The sequence below is a fragment of the Centruroides sculpturatus genome, unplaced genomic scaffold, assembly GCF_000671375.1.
Source record: "Centruroides sculpturatus isolate CEXI.00-Female unplaced genomic scaffold, Cexi_2.0 scaffold26, whole genome shotgun sequence".
Classification (NCBI taxonomy): domain Eukaryota; kingdom Metazoa; phylum Arthropoda; class Arachnida; order Scorpiones; family Buthidae; genus Centruroides; species Centruroides sculpturatus.
In genome coordinates, this window is record NW_019384653.1 from 1,024,424 (window position 1) to 1,041,839 (window position 17,416).

At 34.3% G+C, this 17,416-nt stretch overlaps 2 protein-coding genes across 3 annotated transcripts in view; one reads left to right on the forward strand and one right to left on the reverse strand.

The window, feature by feature from the left end:
- Nucleotides 1-17,416, reverse strand: part of LOC111626348 — a 62,111-nt gene that overhangs the window by 35,789 nt on the left and 8,906 nt on the right. The gene's annotated exons all lie outside the window — the stretch shown is intronic.
- On the forward strand, nucleotides 5,879-7,553 carry LOC111626349. The gene is made up of 6 exons (XM_023369697.1): nucleotides 5,879-5,999; nucleotides 6,106-6,138; nucleotides 6,231-6,281; nucleotides 6,807-6,912; nucleotides 6,988-7,183; nucleotides 7,266-7,553. The coding sequence occupies exons 1-6, from the start codon at nucleotides 5,976-5,978 to the stop codon at nucleotides 7,468-7,470; spliced, it is 615 nt and encodes a 204-aa protein (XP_023225465.1). The 5' UTR covers nucleotides 5,879-5,975; the 3' UTR covers nucleotides 7,471-7,553.

Below are 17,416 nucleotides of genomic sequence, written 5' to 3' on the forward strand. Positions count from 1 at the left end.
CACACAATTTATTGACTGTATTTACGGGTTACAGCTACAGCATTTGAAAGGATTAGTGTTATCACAGTTAATCCCGATTTAGCGCCTTCCAATTCGGCTATTACATTGTCATTCGTGTCTGCTTCGACGATTCGTACGACAAGAACTCTACCGACATCGTCTGGTTCAAACTCGCCATTTCTTTCCAAAAGAGATGGTGAGTTCCAAGAGGTTTTCCTCGGCTCTCGAGATGTCAACTCGATCGCGACTTTCCCACGTTCGAAATTATAAAGATTGCCGAATATTATTTCCAAAAATGTTTCCGTGAACCCTCAATAGAAATTGCTGTCCGACTCTAGGCAATTTAAAGGGGTACAATTTCAGTTAAACTTCTATACAGTGCATTAAATCGTGTTTCACGTGTTCTCCACCCAGGATTTAAATTAGTTACCGTATTTCCCCGATTATCATACAGACTACTAAGAAATACATTATTCTATTTTAGACTATATTATTCATTACGAGAAACTTTATATTCCACTTTCCAGAATCACAGCAGGGCCTTAAAGTTTACCCTTTTTCTCTCCCATAGAGTTGTTCAACAGGTACTCTCATCTCGCAGGCAAGCAATACGGGTCGATTTAAAATGGTATCTCTTATGGCGTGGTCCGCTATATAGAAATAGAGCGGTGTGGCGCACTATAATCGTTCAAACAAATCGTTTGAACGAAAGGACGAAAACTAATCACAAATCCGTGCCCGAATATTGGATTGGTTTAGTTTGTTTTACTTGGTTACGTGGGCGATCTGCCGAGGAGATCCCCCGATAAATTTAGTTTAAATTTTATTCTTAAAACCTCTAGGGCAGTGTTTTTCAACCTGTGGATCGCGACCCCAAGGGGTCGCAAAGCCTTACACGGGGGTCGCGGGTAAAAGAAAAAGACAAGTGTTTGTAAGTTCTACACTACAATAAAAAAAACTACATTTTCAATGAGAAGGCTGTACCTGTTTATTATACAGTATAATTGGTTTTTCGATCGATATTTAGGTCTCAACAGAAAGAAAATTAAACACAGTACATAGTTTTTAAAATCACTGATATAGTTTCAATATGGCCCTGGGGGGTCGCCAGAAGTTTTTAACTTGTAAAGGGGTCGCGTATTCAAAAAGGTTGAAAAACACTGCTGTAGGGGATCCAACACGTACAGTACATCACCCCCATAATACGCTACTGATTTCGTTTATATTCAGTTTGAATAAAATACATTATCTGAAAAACTAACTCAGAAAGACCCTCGTATGTGCTTTTACGTGAAGATTTTTTTTTTAAATTATTAATCAATATTTACAGAAAAAAACTGTTTCAGACTTGTCTAGCAATCTTATCTTTGAATTGATATCTTTTCGTATCTTCATTTATGTCCGCTAAACATTTGATGAAAATGAAAGCTTTTCTTCTAACTTTATGGATTATTCCACAATATTCATTGCTCTCTAAACTTTAAGAATTGGAACTGTCACACAGTTTTTTTTTGCTCCTCCACAGTACTAAACTTTAGTAAAAACAACTTATAATATCAGCGTGAAAAGTGGGAGGAAAGTATAGTGCTGCCAACCGTCCTCCTACCATCTTTACCGTGTTAAATTGCTCGACTTTTATAGTACACATTCCGCTATAACTTAAAATAATTTTGAAAATTTAATATTTTTACATGTTATAAATATCCCTAAGTATATTACGATTCCACTTAATATTTAGGGTAGAGATTCCAAAGATATCAATAGCGCCCACCGGTACCGAGTGAATAACACCGAACACTGGTAGTAGTTGATCGTGGATTCGCGCCTAGCCAACTGGCTGGCTAAGTGGAGTTTTTTGGGATTTTTCACGTATCTAACACGTAAATATGGGCCAGTTTCCCTTAGAAGGTCCTTCCGGGAGGCATCCCCCTCGGCAGATGGCCCACGTCCTTAAACAATACTAATGCATTGTCTTAAATTGTTTATTTTGTTATTTGATCTTATTTTACGTTAGATCAATCGAGCCAGCTCAAAGGAGGTATACGAATTTCCCCCTTCGACATTTTACAATTGACATTAGATAGAAGAAAACGAACAGTTACTTGTAAAAATAGTGTTGGTTTAGTTATTTAAAATTTGAAAAACGAATCCTTTATACTGTCTGCGTATTCAAAAAATCGTTTAAGTAGAGAATACTGTACGTGATGTTTCTATAGAGAAAACATAAAGGTACACGGTTTAAAATGCCAGTGTTCGGGACCTTTGAGAGCTTGTAGGGGGCCGGGGTGGAGAGGGGTCCTTTAGCCATTTATTTATTTTAACGAGCGAAATATGTAGAATGCTTCTTTATTAATAAAAGGCGATCTTAAAGATTTTATTTTTTGTTAGTAATAAAAAATTAATTTTATAGGGGTAGGAACTGCTAAGGGCCTTAAGTTTTCTCCGAGTTTCCCAATTTCCCTCCAATAGCGTAACTAGAACAGATATTACGAGGAATCCGAATGAAAACGTGCAAATCTACATACACTCCTGTACCACTGTGGATGTAGACGCTAGTACTGTAAACGAAGAGTCAACTAGATATTGTATATACACGCGTATTAGTGCATTTGTCACATTCAAATCTTCCTCCTGCACTTATTTTTCTCAATTATTTATTTATGCAGGTAAGGAGACTCCCCTTACCTGCATAAATGAATGAGGGAGGTCCCCCGAGCAACTTCCGACTCTGCTGTATACTGCCGTAAACGCTTCACATTTTAAAAGTAACTGTACGAATCATTACATGAAAAAATAGATTATTTAGATTATAAATTATACTATACAGTAATTTTTAATTCATAAATTTGGAAAAATAAGATTCGGACTTCTTAATTTCCTGAAAAAATTTGTAATCGTCATAAACCTTCCATATTTAATCATATTCAATCAATATTATCGTCGTCCGATTGTTGAGGATAATATAGGCCTAAGCATTTTAAATTGGATATTGGAGGATATATTAATAGAGCTTAGAAAATATGTTTACGATTATTATTCAACTTAGGATATATTAAGTTTACTAAAATCACGTTTCAATGGGACAGGAATTGATTGGTTGCAAACTCCAGCTTCAAATCTATTAAGATATTAGTTTATGCAAACACACAGCAAATATTATATACTGTACTCTATATTTTGATTAAAACTTTCTGTAATAATTATTAACGTATGAAACAGTTTGACCTTTGTATATTGATTTACAGCGCAGTGGAAAAGCGGGGAAAGAGGGGCACGTCGGAGCGCCAAAATTCCAAAATTGTTACATGTACGAACTAATAAATTCATAGAAAACGAGCGTGAAAACTTTAATTATGAATATAACACGCATTACAAAGAGTGCATTTTTATCAGTTTTAAATTTGTAACAGACTAATGAAAGGTTTATCTAAAAAGTGCCATATTTAACTAGCCATGACCCTGTTGATTTATTGATAATATATTAATTACATATATATTCTTGTGTCTTCGATTTTTTCCCATCCTTATAGGATGGTCAGCGTGTCCATCTTTGATCCATTTTCTCCGTTTCTCCCTATTCGGGCTTCGTCCCTCCTCTCGAATCATCTTCCACCTTGCCCCTCCCCATCTTTTTTCCAACGTATAAATTACGATTATATATATAATTTTTTTCTGCTTCATACCTTAATATTATAACAGTAAGGTATCATAAAGGTAACGTAAATTAATAATAATTTATACGTAAAGGTGGAATTGCTTCGTAACCATTAAAATATTAAAAATTAAATAGTAGTTATTAATATTAAATTAATCTAGAGATCAAGAAAGTCAGCTTTGATGATGCGAGTTTTAATTTATTAGCAATAAAATAATCCCGTGGACAGTGTATTTAATTTAGTGTTAAATTTATAGTTAACAATATTCATATATATAGAAAAATCTTTTGAAAATTAGTTAAAATTCCTTAACAACAAACTGTGACACGGTTAAATGATAAATCAAGGACGACGAAAGCAGCATCCTACACGAAGTGTTTTGAATTTCACCTTCTAAAAGTGAAATCAATGTAAGATAAAGTATCAAATAATTTAAATTTTTCTGTCGTTAAATCTACATTTACGTGTAATGTCGAGTTTAGACACTTTAAACCATGATAATTCACTAAAATTTCTTTAGTATTTCACTTCCCGGCTGTTAAATATAACAGAGAAAGTCTCGCGATCGGTCAATAAATGACTCCCCACGATTTTTACATTTTTGGACTCGAGGCACCTCGAAACGTCCAGGGGAATAAATAATCTAGCATCGAGTTGCGTAACTTTCCCGGCAACAACATTCGAAATTGTGTATGGCGCCATACGTTACGATATTTTATTTAAAAACTTTTTATATAATTAATTATTATAAAATGACAAAAGCTTAATTTTGAGAGTAGGGACGAGATATAAATTTTATAAATGCTAATAACGAGTAAAGTCTTCATTAAGTCAGATCTCACTCGAGATACGACACACGACCACCCGTATCTCTCCACCCCCTCGACCTTTAGCCACGAAAATTTAATAGCATAGATCCCCTTAATACGAAAACCTCCCGGCAAAATTTCAGAAATTTTCAACAGAAGGCACGGGAGTTATTAAACTTCAAAATGGATGAACAAAACCATACCCCCCCCCTCACACTAGGTATCCGTATGTATTGAGAAACTTCCAATTTTGTTGCATTTCTCGACGTTTGAAGGTTCTCTAAGTGCAAAAATGAAAAAATCTTGGAGGGAGTGATTTTTTGACCGATCGCTGTACGTTTCCTCTGTTACGTCTAACAACGGGGTTCGCGTATTACAATTAAGATTAGGTATATTAAAATTATATTTCCAAGTTCGATAAAAGATGATATTTAATACAGTACAGTATTTAGGATAAATTTCCAGTTATTCCAGTGCAGAGAAATCTTCACGTTAAAGTTTAGTGTGAATTTGTACACAGATTAAACAGAACTGCCTATACTCATACTGGTAAAAGCCCAAAAATCAGTTAACCGTTCTGTATATGTTCTAGGCACGCGTGGTTAAGTGACTTTTGGACCACCCTGTTTATTTTAATTTTTTTTATAATTTAGTTAAATGAAATTTATTTAATTAAAAAATTTAATTTAGTCGCTCTTCAATTATTCCAGAGACCGATTTAAATTTATCAAATCGCTGGATTTGTTAACAATATTTAAAGTAAAATCGTTTTCCTTATTAATACGAGAGGAAATCGTCAAGAAAGGAACAAATATTTATCACCTTTGAAATGTGATAAAATTAATTTTCACGAGTAAAAAGCTTGGGGAAATTTCCTAAATTAAACATACGATCTGCTCGACTATTGAGGCGGGATCTAATGCCGCAAGAGCTAAATATCGTGCAAGAGTTGTGTTTGAAATGGCGATACAACATTAAAATTTTAATGATATTAACTTCAATGATTTAATGAGCTCGCAAGTGTTGCACTGGGAGAAATTATTTAAGCTTAGACCGCGTTACCTTAAAAATATACCCATAATTAAGCAACCGTTACGAGTGACTAGCGTGTAGCAAATTATATTTTTACTACAGTCGAGGGGGGAATACATATTGCAGATATCTGACCTTCTATCTAAAATCAATATAATGAAGTACATCCTCGACTCGTAATTCAATATCCTGTTTTGGATATAAAAATTCATGTATATATATATTTAAATTTATAAAAATAGTTTTAAATTAATTTATATATTATCTTATTTTTATCGAATCATTTTACTGTAGACGAAACGACACACGCTTTCGCTTTGAAAATTTTTAAATTTAAAACGAGCCGTACGTCACTAATTATCGACCAATCAGTTATCTTGGCAGTAAATTGTTCTATTTATTTATTCGAGGTGTGGAGACGATTTAAGTAGATACTCGTTTATATGTATTGTGGGTGCATTTGTAAAACCCGCAGAATATGAAACATTTTGCATTATTTTCGGTGAGTATACGTTTTATTTTGCGCATTAACCGGTACAAGAACGTTGTTCGTTTATCCGGGAAGACATGTTTTTTTAATGGCGGATAATGTTTATTTTCGCGAACAGATTTTTGTGTGTTTTCTTTGGGATGTTATTCAGGTACGATTAAACAATTCTATTCTATACTTAGAATATTACACAAGTTTGTAGTATGTATACAACCTGTATAAAGCTGTGATATATTCGTTTAGGGTGGATATTACGTGCCGGAATACGAAGTACTTTCCAAAAATTTATTAATGGTAAGCTAAGTTTATAAATAAGTATGTCGAATATGTCGTTTATATTGAACAGAAACACTGAAAATCTTTCGCCCGCGCTTTCATTTTTGAAATTAAAATATTCGTTTATTTAAGCAGAAATTTCTTTAAGAACGAAAACTGTGAACATTAGAAAATTTTTTTAAATAAATAACTCGGATCTTTACACATTACGAAACATACCCGAGTAACGTCACGCTTTTTCATTACGCACCAAGGAATTTCCCAGTTAGAAAAAAACAAGGAAATGCAAACTAAAGCCATTTAAATTAATTGACGCCATATTTTTTAAAAATACGACTAAATATAATTGGTGTATCGTAGCGAGTAGTGTTATTCAGTGGCTTAATATACCTACTGAATAACACGGTAAAACCTGTGGAAACTGGAATCGCACTGTACCGAATATTTCTTCCGGTTTCCGTTTTGAACGGGTTTTACTGTATATACGTTCGTAAAGTGTATTACAATGAGGTTAAATTATAGAATATTATCTTTATCGATTAGAATTACGAAGAGAGATTATATCCTAAACTAAACTGGGTGACGGTGACTTACAATGGATCCGACGAAGAAGCTTACAGATTGTTAAACAGAGGAACGATTGATAAAGGTAGCTCTGGTCACTTCAATTTCGCTTCTTTCTCTCGTCATCTGCCATTTAAAACATTAATTGCTCCTGTTCTAGCTCCACGAAACATGCCTCTAACTCGTAACAGAAAAGCTGGACAATTAACAGCTTTGCTGTTTCGCAAGACGTGTAAATATTACGAAAACAAAGAGAAATGTCTTTGGTTCTCCGTCGCTTTGCCTTCTTCGGCAGACGTCACCCTGGAACCTCACATGAAAGGCATGAGAGAAAATTCCACCGTTTATTACGTCAGGTAGGAAGCTCTTCCATCCAAGTTTACCTTTTCTGGCAATCTTACGCGCCATCTAATCTTTTCATTTGGTGTTACTTTACAGAAATTTGTGTAAGGAGTTTGGAATAAACGATCCTTTCAGCGTTTTCAAGATGGAGGACTTCTTGTCGGAGGGAATAGAATATTCCGGCGACTCTTTCGATGACAAATCTTTAAATTCGGTCTACAGATATTACGTCAGCAATATGAAAGACGACCCTAAATCCACTTTCAAACCGTTCTGCGAAATTTGGAAAAAGAAAGAATAAAATATTTACTACAATATTTTGTGTGTAAGAGTAAGTTACAATGTAGCTGAAATTTATAAATAAATTCGATTTTCGAGTCTAAATACCGATCGAAATTAATTAATTCCCATTTTAAAAAATTCCTCTGTAATCCTCCCGTTTTAACACCGGATGTGTCGAACCTCGCGCCCCTTTAGAAAGGCCGGAAGTTCCTATCTGCGCATGTGTAAAAACGGTGTAGTATCTTAGGAAGATGCGATAATCTGATGGGAATCTTTTTTCTCCCTTCTTTTTATCTAATATTCGTTCTTACGGGTATTATTAGAACTACTTTTACTTCGGTTACGTGAATTATCGAGTCTTTGAATACAGTAGACCGCATGACGTGCAAACGATGGGAGGTCCCGGTTCCGAGTGAATAAATGACGACAATAAATCTCACGAATTAAAGAAAGCGTAACAACGGAGAGGGGGGTTAACTGGAAGATTATCAGATGGCGCGCGCTTTTGTGCGAAATCTTAGTTGATACATCGTGCGAAAAAAGATCTGTTTCGCACGAAACTGGGGACACAAACACATTCCGCCAATTAATGCCCATTTTCCTCGAAAATAATAAGTGCTTTCGTTTAAAACATTGTTTTATGAAAATTACAAGCGAGAAATTTTACTAGAACGAAAACAATTTCACACACGGGTACATTTACTAATAGAAATGACATTATATTTCTTTATTTCAGGATAATTATTAACAGATATTTCGAAGTAACATAAATACTACCGTACAGTACTAGTTGATATATTACAATAGTTACTGTATATACATTAACGTAACTGTATATACATTTACTGTATATACATATACGTTACTGTATATACATTAATTAACACGTACTGTGTATACAGTAACAACGTACAACAACCTGTAAGTGTAGTATATAAAGTATACATAACAATTTTAATATATTAAAAAATAAATTTGAAAAAAAAAACGCTTTTATTGGTCGTTTTTCGAGATTGGGATGGGGGATGGTGGGCTGATCTCGCCTCGCCATATAGTCTACATCACTACAGTGCATTTACACAATTAAATTCCACATTTGGTTACGCTTATCGGGTATAGAGGTGGAGACACCCTCTAAAACATTAAAAAATGCATTGTCGCAGGCATGTCCTCAAAATTATCTTATAGATAAAGTGAATAATATATAGACATACATACATAATGTAGTTTAATAATAATAATAATAATAGTCTTTCGTGTTTTATACTTTTAAATTTAAAAAAAAAATTAATTTTGGTTTCCTCGTGTTAATGGAAAACTACTGTTACATATATTGTTCATTTAACTTATTTAATTGTTATTTGTGTATTTGGTGGTAAATTAAATAATATATCGTAAGTGATCCTTTAACATTTGGCTAAGAGAACTCGAATTAGGTCATACATTACTTGTAAGAGTACTTATTTAGTTAGCAATAGTCAAATCAAAATTACATAATTAAACGATAATTGTTGGTGGTAAAAATTGAATAAATGAGATTAATATTTAGACAAAAACATTTATTTTAAGATAAAATTTATATTAATTTGTGGCCCTATCATATGTTTAAAATGGGCAAAAAGCGCAATTGCCCGGGGCACCCACCTAACCAATCTTTTATAAGGAAATATTTTCCCGAAGAAAAATGTCTGAAGTCAACGCTATATACGGGGCCCCCTAATTCAAATTCACCCGGGTCTCGTGAAACTATAACGCGCCACTGTTACAGTATTTACAGTACATTAATTTTTATATTTTTGTTATATAATATGAGAAGACATCAGTTTTGGAGGAATATATTTTATATATTTAAAAATTTGCTTTAAAAATCAATTTTCTATCTAACAAATAGGCAACACTCGCAGTTTATATAATCAAATGTCCACAAAAATAAACATTTCGACGTACTCTCAATTGACTAAATATTTACAGCACTCTTTCCATTTGTACTTGTTAGATTCTTTTGTGTTGCGTAGAATTGAGAATGAACAAATGGATTGATTTAGGAATGAATAAACTCTTAGAAAGCAGAACGAATATTTTTTATTCACAGATAATAACCAGCTATATTTGTTTGTTACTAGAGTTTGCCCGTTCTCCTGGCAAACTTTTAGGAATTTAATAAAAATATGATTACAGATTTTTAAGTAGAAAAATCCTTAATTTAAATACTCAAGAATTAAATTATTCCAAAAACAAAAAAAAAATTAATAGAATGATTGTACAGTAGCGTCTCTGTAATCCGACATATCGGCCGGCGGGTGTCGGATTACTGGATTTTGTATGTATATATGTATGGTGTGTATTGTACTGTACATACTGCACAGTAAAAACGCACTTATTTTATAGGTTAGTTTAGCGAATTAATCACAACTGTAACTCTTGCCGACCGCACTAGCGACTGACGGTACACACAAATAAGAAAAAAGTACACGCGTACTGAACTGTTTCGTCATACACACGATTGTGTTACTCAAAATACTTTACATTTTACATTCATGTTTTTGCATAATTATATACGAATAAACACTTCTACAGTTTGATCTGTTTCCGCAATTAGGGCCGTCGATAGCTTGTTTAGGACCCGGGGATAGAGCGGGCTCCCTTTTACCTATTAGCGGGCCCCTTTAGCCATTTTTCTTAAAAACAAATGAAACACGTGGAATGTTTCTTTATTAATAAAAATGAATCTTAAAAATTTTATTTTCTGTTAGTAAAAACAATATTAATTTTATAGGGGTAAGAACCAATAAAGAGTCCGTAAGCTTTCTCCAGCCCGAAAAAAATCCCCACTTCCCTCCTCTCTCGACGGCCCTATCTACATTAATTCATATAATAAACTTAACGTATATATAATAATAATAATAATAATAAGTAGGATAAAGCGTTGGTCATCAGTATAACCGATTTGCAACGATACCGTCGGGTAACAGTTATATTACCGTCGATTAATACGGAATCTACCAATTATAGACTACTAGAATATCAGCGAGCATTTCACAGTTATATCAATTATCCATATTCGAATAATATTCGTCAGTTGTTTAGTCTCTCGACGATTATCGAATAAATGTGATAAACTTCATACATAAATTTTGACACTAGCTCGAGAAAAAAGCTTCTGTGATGAAACAAAGGTGTCAAAATATATCCAACTCCCAATAATATAATAAAGATCACTATATTTTCCAGTTAAAATTTTTAGATTTTGGACTCGGGACCTCGAAACGTCAAATGCAAAAAATTTGGGAGTTTTTTCTATGCGTACGGATGTTAGTGTGTGTATGTGAGCACTATTTTTTCACCGTTTTTGACGTTTAATAACTCCTGCGCTTTTGGTCAAAAATTTCTGAAAGTTTGCAGGGAGATTTGCGTATTAGATGGATTGATGCTATTAAATTTTGGTAGTTAAAGATAGAGGGGGTCGAGTGCCGTATCTCGAGTGGGGTCGGACTTAATGAAGCCCTTTTATTCGTTATTAGCATTTACAATTTTTATAAAACTGATCTTTACCCTAAAAATTAAGCTTTTACCATTTTATAAAAATTAATAATATAAAACGTTTTTTTCTTAATAAACTACCGTAACAGATGGCGTCACACGCAGTTTTATATGTTGCCGGGAAAGTTAAGCAATTCGTAATAAATCACTTTCAAAACTAGGGAGACATTTTGCTCGAGTTATCATTGATATAATCGGAAATCATTTTCTTTTACAATCCTATAAATACGGAATTAATGTAATGGCTTTTCACGGAGGATCGATATAAAGAAGAAAATATGTAAATGCGCTTCCTGTTCTGGCTCCACAAGTATATCTTCCATTTTATAAAGAACAAGGCCAATTGGCGGAATGTGGTCGGCACGATTTCGTATCCACCATTAATCATAAAAGATATAAATAAATCGACGTAAGCCCTTCAACGACCGTCGTAAAATAAAACGATGGAAATGAAGAACCTTCCCGCATTTGGATTTTCAAAATCGATGATTATAATTTATACTCGAGAGCTGCAAAGTGTTTAACTCGTAATATCAAATTTACCCATACTTTGAACGGTTTACTTAAAGCCGTAACTTCATCTAAAAAGGAAAAGGACGGACAAGAGCAAACTCCAATTTATAAAATATAAATGGATGGAGATATTCGATTACCCGAAATCTATCCAAGTTCATCAGTAGAGTTTCTTCCCGATGCGAAATAATAAATACTATTAAATTAAATTTCAGAATTTGGAAGTAAAACAATGAAAAATTCGCTGTACTTTGCGCCTAATCATCTTTACAAATCTCATTTTCAAGATCCGTTTTTATTCTTACTACCAAAACTTCTATTTACTACTTTACAGCTACAATAAATAATCAAATCTGTTGCGAGTGAGACATTAGATTTTAATTAAATTTAGAATAAATCTAATCATTTAAAATTTAATTTTTTCTCGAGTAATTCTATAATTTTTACAATCTACTCCATCCGAGATCTCTATACTCTCCGATCAGACTCCACTCTCATCAAAGAATGTAAAAGGTCGAGACAAATAAAATTTAAATTTCTTGAAATTAACACTTAAAAAAGATTACTACACTTAAGTTTACCGAAGCGCCGCTACTTTAAGGCTCGACTTTTTCTTTGTATTATACAATTAATTTCCTTTCGTAACGTTTAAAATACAAATAAATATAAAGGCCTAACACTTATTCGGCACTGGTAACACTTATTTCGACTTTCTAAATCCAGTCGCAAACGGGAGCTATTCGGCGGAACTTCCGATAACGGCCACCTCCGAACAACGGACACCCTTTCCCCGGGTGACCGTCGTTCGGAGGTTGGCCGTACATAAATAGCAAAAGCGTTTAGGTACGAAACTTTACACCCCGCACCGTGGGACACTCTGTCTTTTTGTATCGATGCAATACTGTATTTTATAATCTGTTTGTGAAAAAAATGTAATAATTAAATAAAAAGTTATTTCCAAACTTTGCCCCCGGTAAAGTCTCCGCCTATCCCGGCTCGTTATTTATATCGTCCAATGCATAATTATCTTCTGTATTTCGATCCGACTGTTTAAAATTCATAATTATTATTCAATTTATGAATAATTCAGAGAGATGCCATATTGTTTCAATTTACGTAGGCCGAGGAAACTACCTTCGAGGTGATCTCGCAGTATTTGAAATGATTTAATTTACTATATTTAAAGTAAATCAACATTCATTTCCTTATTTAAACTTATATTTTAATGTCATTTCGACATAAGTGGTAGGAGTATATCGTGGCATTGACGAAACCAGTTACATTTTATCCTAAAATATTACAGAAAAATAATACTTCTTTATCAGAATTATTCTCGGATATAAATAGATTTTCCGACGAAAAATTATTTAAATTATTATTTTACCCCCACGTATAGCATTTCGCGTCAGAATAAAGAGAAACATATTCAAAAATTCATAATCAATTTTTTAAAATGTTACGATTAAGCATTTTTTTTAAAAAAAGTTAAAGGAATTCTACTTACTTGTTAGAAGAACAATTCGCATTTAAAACTTGAGGCAGACGGGACTCTCGGGTGTTTAAAAAAACAATGGTTTATGGGACCATCGCAATATCGCGCGTATCAATTCAAATATTTTAAATTTTTAAGTTAAATTCCTCGGTTTTTATTCGAGATTCACCACTGGGAAAGAATTAAATGACAATTCTTCAAATTATAAAAATTCAATATAACGAACAAATACATCATCCTCAACGTAATCCGAAATGCCGAATCCGTGGAATAATTTGCATACTAATAGGTAACGGCGAATTATTTGCCGAATAAATATTTTCTTTAAAAAAAATAATGCTAATGTTAAATACGAAAATAAAAAAATATTTGTAAAATTTTAGAAACAGATTAATTTTTGAACGCTAATCGTCTCGTTGGAAATTATGCAAATTAGCGAGGCGACGGACGTACGACGCGACGTGTATAGAATATAAAGGAAAAGTATAAAATAAAACGTAAAATATTAAATAAATTAAATTTTAAAACTAATATGAATCAGCCGATAATTCCACGGAAAATTGTCGATTTTTCGGGGCGCCATCTATCAAATTCCGTTAAAAATTTTCGAATTTTAATTTTAATTAAGTAAAATTTGCTTTTGTAAATTAATTATATTCAACGTTTTCTAATTAAAATTATTATTTAAATAATTAATTATAATCGTTATTATAATTTGCGCGATACTAAATATTTAAATTCAGTAAATATATTCACACAAAATAATGTTTAATTTAACAATAATTCTAATTATTTATCGAGAAAATTATTATACGAATGGCTTAAATTAAGTTATAAAACTAATATTTTGTTAAAGTTAAATATTTAGTTATTTCTGTTAAAAGAATTTCAACTTTTTCCGGTAGCGCCATCTGTTACAATAAAGTTTAACTAAAGAGATTTTAACTAAAAAATGTCAAAAGAAGCGATGCAATAAATTTAAATTTTTAAAAATTTCGATAAAATATATTTAACCGAAATTTTTGCATATTTTAATTTATTAATTTATTTTAAAGTCGACGAAAGAAATAACAATTAGTCGTAGAGACGCGATTAGACACGTGATCAATTTTCAAATTTAAATCGGCCAATTAAAAACATTCTTATCGATTTTAATGGCAGATTGGTTTATTTTATTATATAAAAAGTCGGCGTAATAAAATGATTGACGCTGGTAATTCATTGGCAAACGAAAGTCTTACCGGAAGAAAAGTAAAGAAAAAATCTAGAACAGGAAAATAAGCCTATGACTGGTCCTTGCGCTTCTTTTCCTGTTTTGGAAACGGGTTCAGAGTTCGTTCTCCTGCCTGCAGGAATCGCTTCTCCACCTTTTGAATTTTTTTACCGATTTTTCGCCATTTTTGTCTTCGTGAAGAGCGGAAACCCAGGGAGAAAAACGTTAAAATGACGTCACACACGCTATATACGAGAAGTTGAAAACGGGCATTTTGTGGCATCGAAAAGTAACGGTCATCGTCGTTCCCGCGTTAAACGCCTCCCGGAGGACCGTTAAAATCATTGTCACGTGACCAGGACCGTTAGCCCAACGGACAGACTTTAATCGATAGAAAATGCACATTTGCGAAACGCTCGAAAGGAATAATTGCCGGTATGGCTACTTTTTATCACCTATTGTTTACTCGCCCGTTCCTTCGTCCTCCGAAGCCCGAGTAATCGAATTTATATCTAAAGGAAATTGTAAGAGCGAGTTAATTATTAAGATCTATTTATGGCGGAACGAAAAGGTGCATCGTTGCTCGAACGGGTTGCGTAGGTCTAATTACCTTAATTGCGTGGGTCCATCGGGGAAACGTATACCTGTATTCTTTCAACCCTTCTCGTTTGAGTGTAATTCCCAGACTATGCGACAGGATATCGGTAAAAAGGGAAGAAAAAGTCTGTGATTTTTCCTTCCGACCCCTTTGTCCGATATCCAGCAGGGACTACCTCCTCTTCTCCATTGTGCAAATTTTAGGGTGTGGTGGGCTGGGACACCTTTTGTCCTCTTCCCTTACATTCTCCTTCCTTGTCTGTTATTTTTCTACTACTCACCATTTCCCACAGTACATCCTGTCCACATGGCTTTGTTAGCCGGGCTCTCACTCAATGCGATCGACAATCATCGATTGCGTTTCTCCAAATTTCTATTTTGATTAACGAGGCATTTAACAACGTGCGCTGTAAGCTTTTAACACCGGGTAACACAACCTACAACTTTTTACCAGACAATAACGGTTATTATAGTTTCACTTTCCTCGCCAAACTGCGCCATTTAATCAATGTTTATCCGACGAATTTTATTGTTCTATAAATAAATTTCTCTCTGTTTTTTTCTACCCTACAGTGAATTACGCGTATAAAAGGAAATAAATTCTATAGAATCTGATAAAAAGTAATCAGGTATGCGCACGAACTAGTTATTCCACTCTTGCGTTACATTCACTAAAAGATAATTAACCAGTTTGGGAAAATATCAATTAACAAGGACTTTTAGATCTGTAGAAAGTTTCAATGTCGCTTTTTCAACTGTAGCAATTCGTGATCTAAAGATTATACCAGCAAACTTCCCATGATATTCAAACAGGGAATTTTTAAATCGTGCCCGCAACCGACTTTACCAGATACGTGTGCCGTATTATCTAAAACAAATCTTCCAGGACGGGGCTACTGTTTTTTATCACCCCCTTATAAAATATGTAATTTCATTTTATTTTTACAAGTGTCTTACCGAGAAGGGAAACTTTATAAGATTCGTTTGTTCTTCTCTGTTTCTTAGTGCCGTTTAAGTGTCCGATAGCCATTAAAGTCGGTACTAAGTAAAAGTAATTTCGTTTAAAAGAATTGAATAGTGTACTGGATAGTCGATTGGAAAAGGGGGGAAAAAAGCTAATGTTTACATATCTCACAAGCCGGATCATTTCCATAGTAAAGTGTTGCAACACGAGACCAGTTTCCCACCGAAATTCCACCAGTCGACCTAGTGTCGTCGTCATAATTTATACAAATACGATTTCACCGAAACAGGGAAACGCGCAGGTAGTGATGTGAACATTTCTTCCACCTGTTGAATGGAACACATGGCAGCCAGCTGTGACCCATTGTCCGCGCCGTATGGAAACACACCCTGTGTCGTGTGAACTGCCCCGCAGTTGCTAGGGTTGAGAACCCCGATATCCGCACTTCTTTCCCAAGCCTATATTCCCATGGGGATGTTCTCAGCAAATTTCCACATTTCTATTTAAATCAATTTTTGACATTTAAGCGCGAACCCACTTTCGATTCCTTCCGACCGTCGGCGTTACTCCGTAACAAGTGGAAAACTACTTTACGGAAGAGATTTATAAAGGCCCCTCGGCCCCGTTAACGACTCGGGCTCTATAAATTAACGAGAAAACGTAATATTTAAAGTCGGACGAGTCTGTTTAAAGCAGACACTTCCTGAGACAAGAGGCAATCCAAGACGGCTTTGCATGAAAAAAAGTACGCCGGAAATAGATGACGTCATAGGTCATGGTAGTCTATGTCCTCGAAAGAAGCTGGGAGATGAGGGGCCCCGTCGAATGTCTGAGACGAAGAAAATCGCAGACTTTACTTATCGCTTAGAGGAGTGTGCGCATAATCGCCGATGCCGACTACCGCGTTTCGTTTTACGTCACACTGTAATTTAATAATACACTTATCGCGATCGCTGTTTGTTTACACTAAAAAACAAAAACAGGTTGCGGTAATTTTTCCACGCCTAAAAAGAATGCGAGACTCACGGGTTTCATTAGAAACAGGAAATTAGTTGGGAAATTTGCATATCGCTCGATTGCATCATTTTTATAAACTTGTTAACGGCACAAGGACGGCATACTAAATATGACAAGGACGAGCTCAGTCCTTCGCTTTGTAAAAGATATCAAAGACACCCGATACTCATCTTGCTCCAGTCTTTTAAATGATAAATATAGATTTAAAAAGAAAAAATCGTCCCCCGATTTTCCCACTGCGTAGAGTTTTTCCTACGTTGATGTCTTTTTCCTGGCTCGATTCCCATTCTTGTTTTTTTCCCACAGCCTCTCCTCAATAGTCACACCCAGGAGATGACAGCAAGAAGACTTGTTTCCGCTTATCCGGCTACAAACCTACAAATGCACAAACACGTCATCCTGTATTGATTCAGTTTCCTCTTCGAGAGGAAGTCCGTTTAGGAAGATGTGGACAATGGAATCTGGGGATGTTTTTTCCGATTTTAACCTTTATTATGTTTCGGGTTTCCAGCATTATAAATCTGTTTACAGGCGCTTTTCCCATAAGAGTAAAATTCCGAATGGTTTAGCTTAAATGGTTTTAAATGACGTAACCTTTACGTAGCTGGCAATTACTTTAACGAAAAATG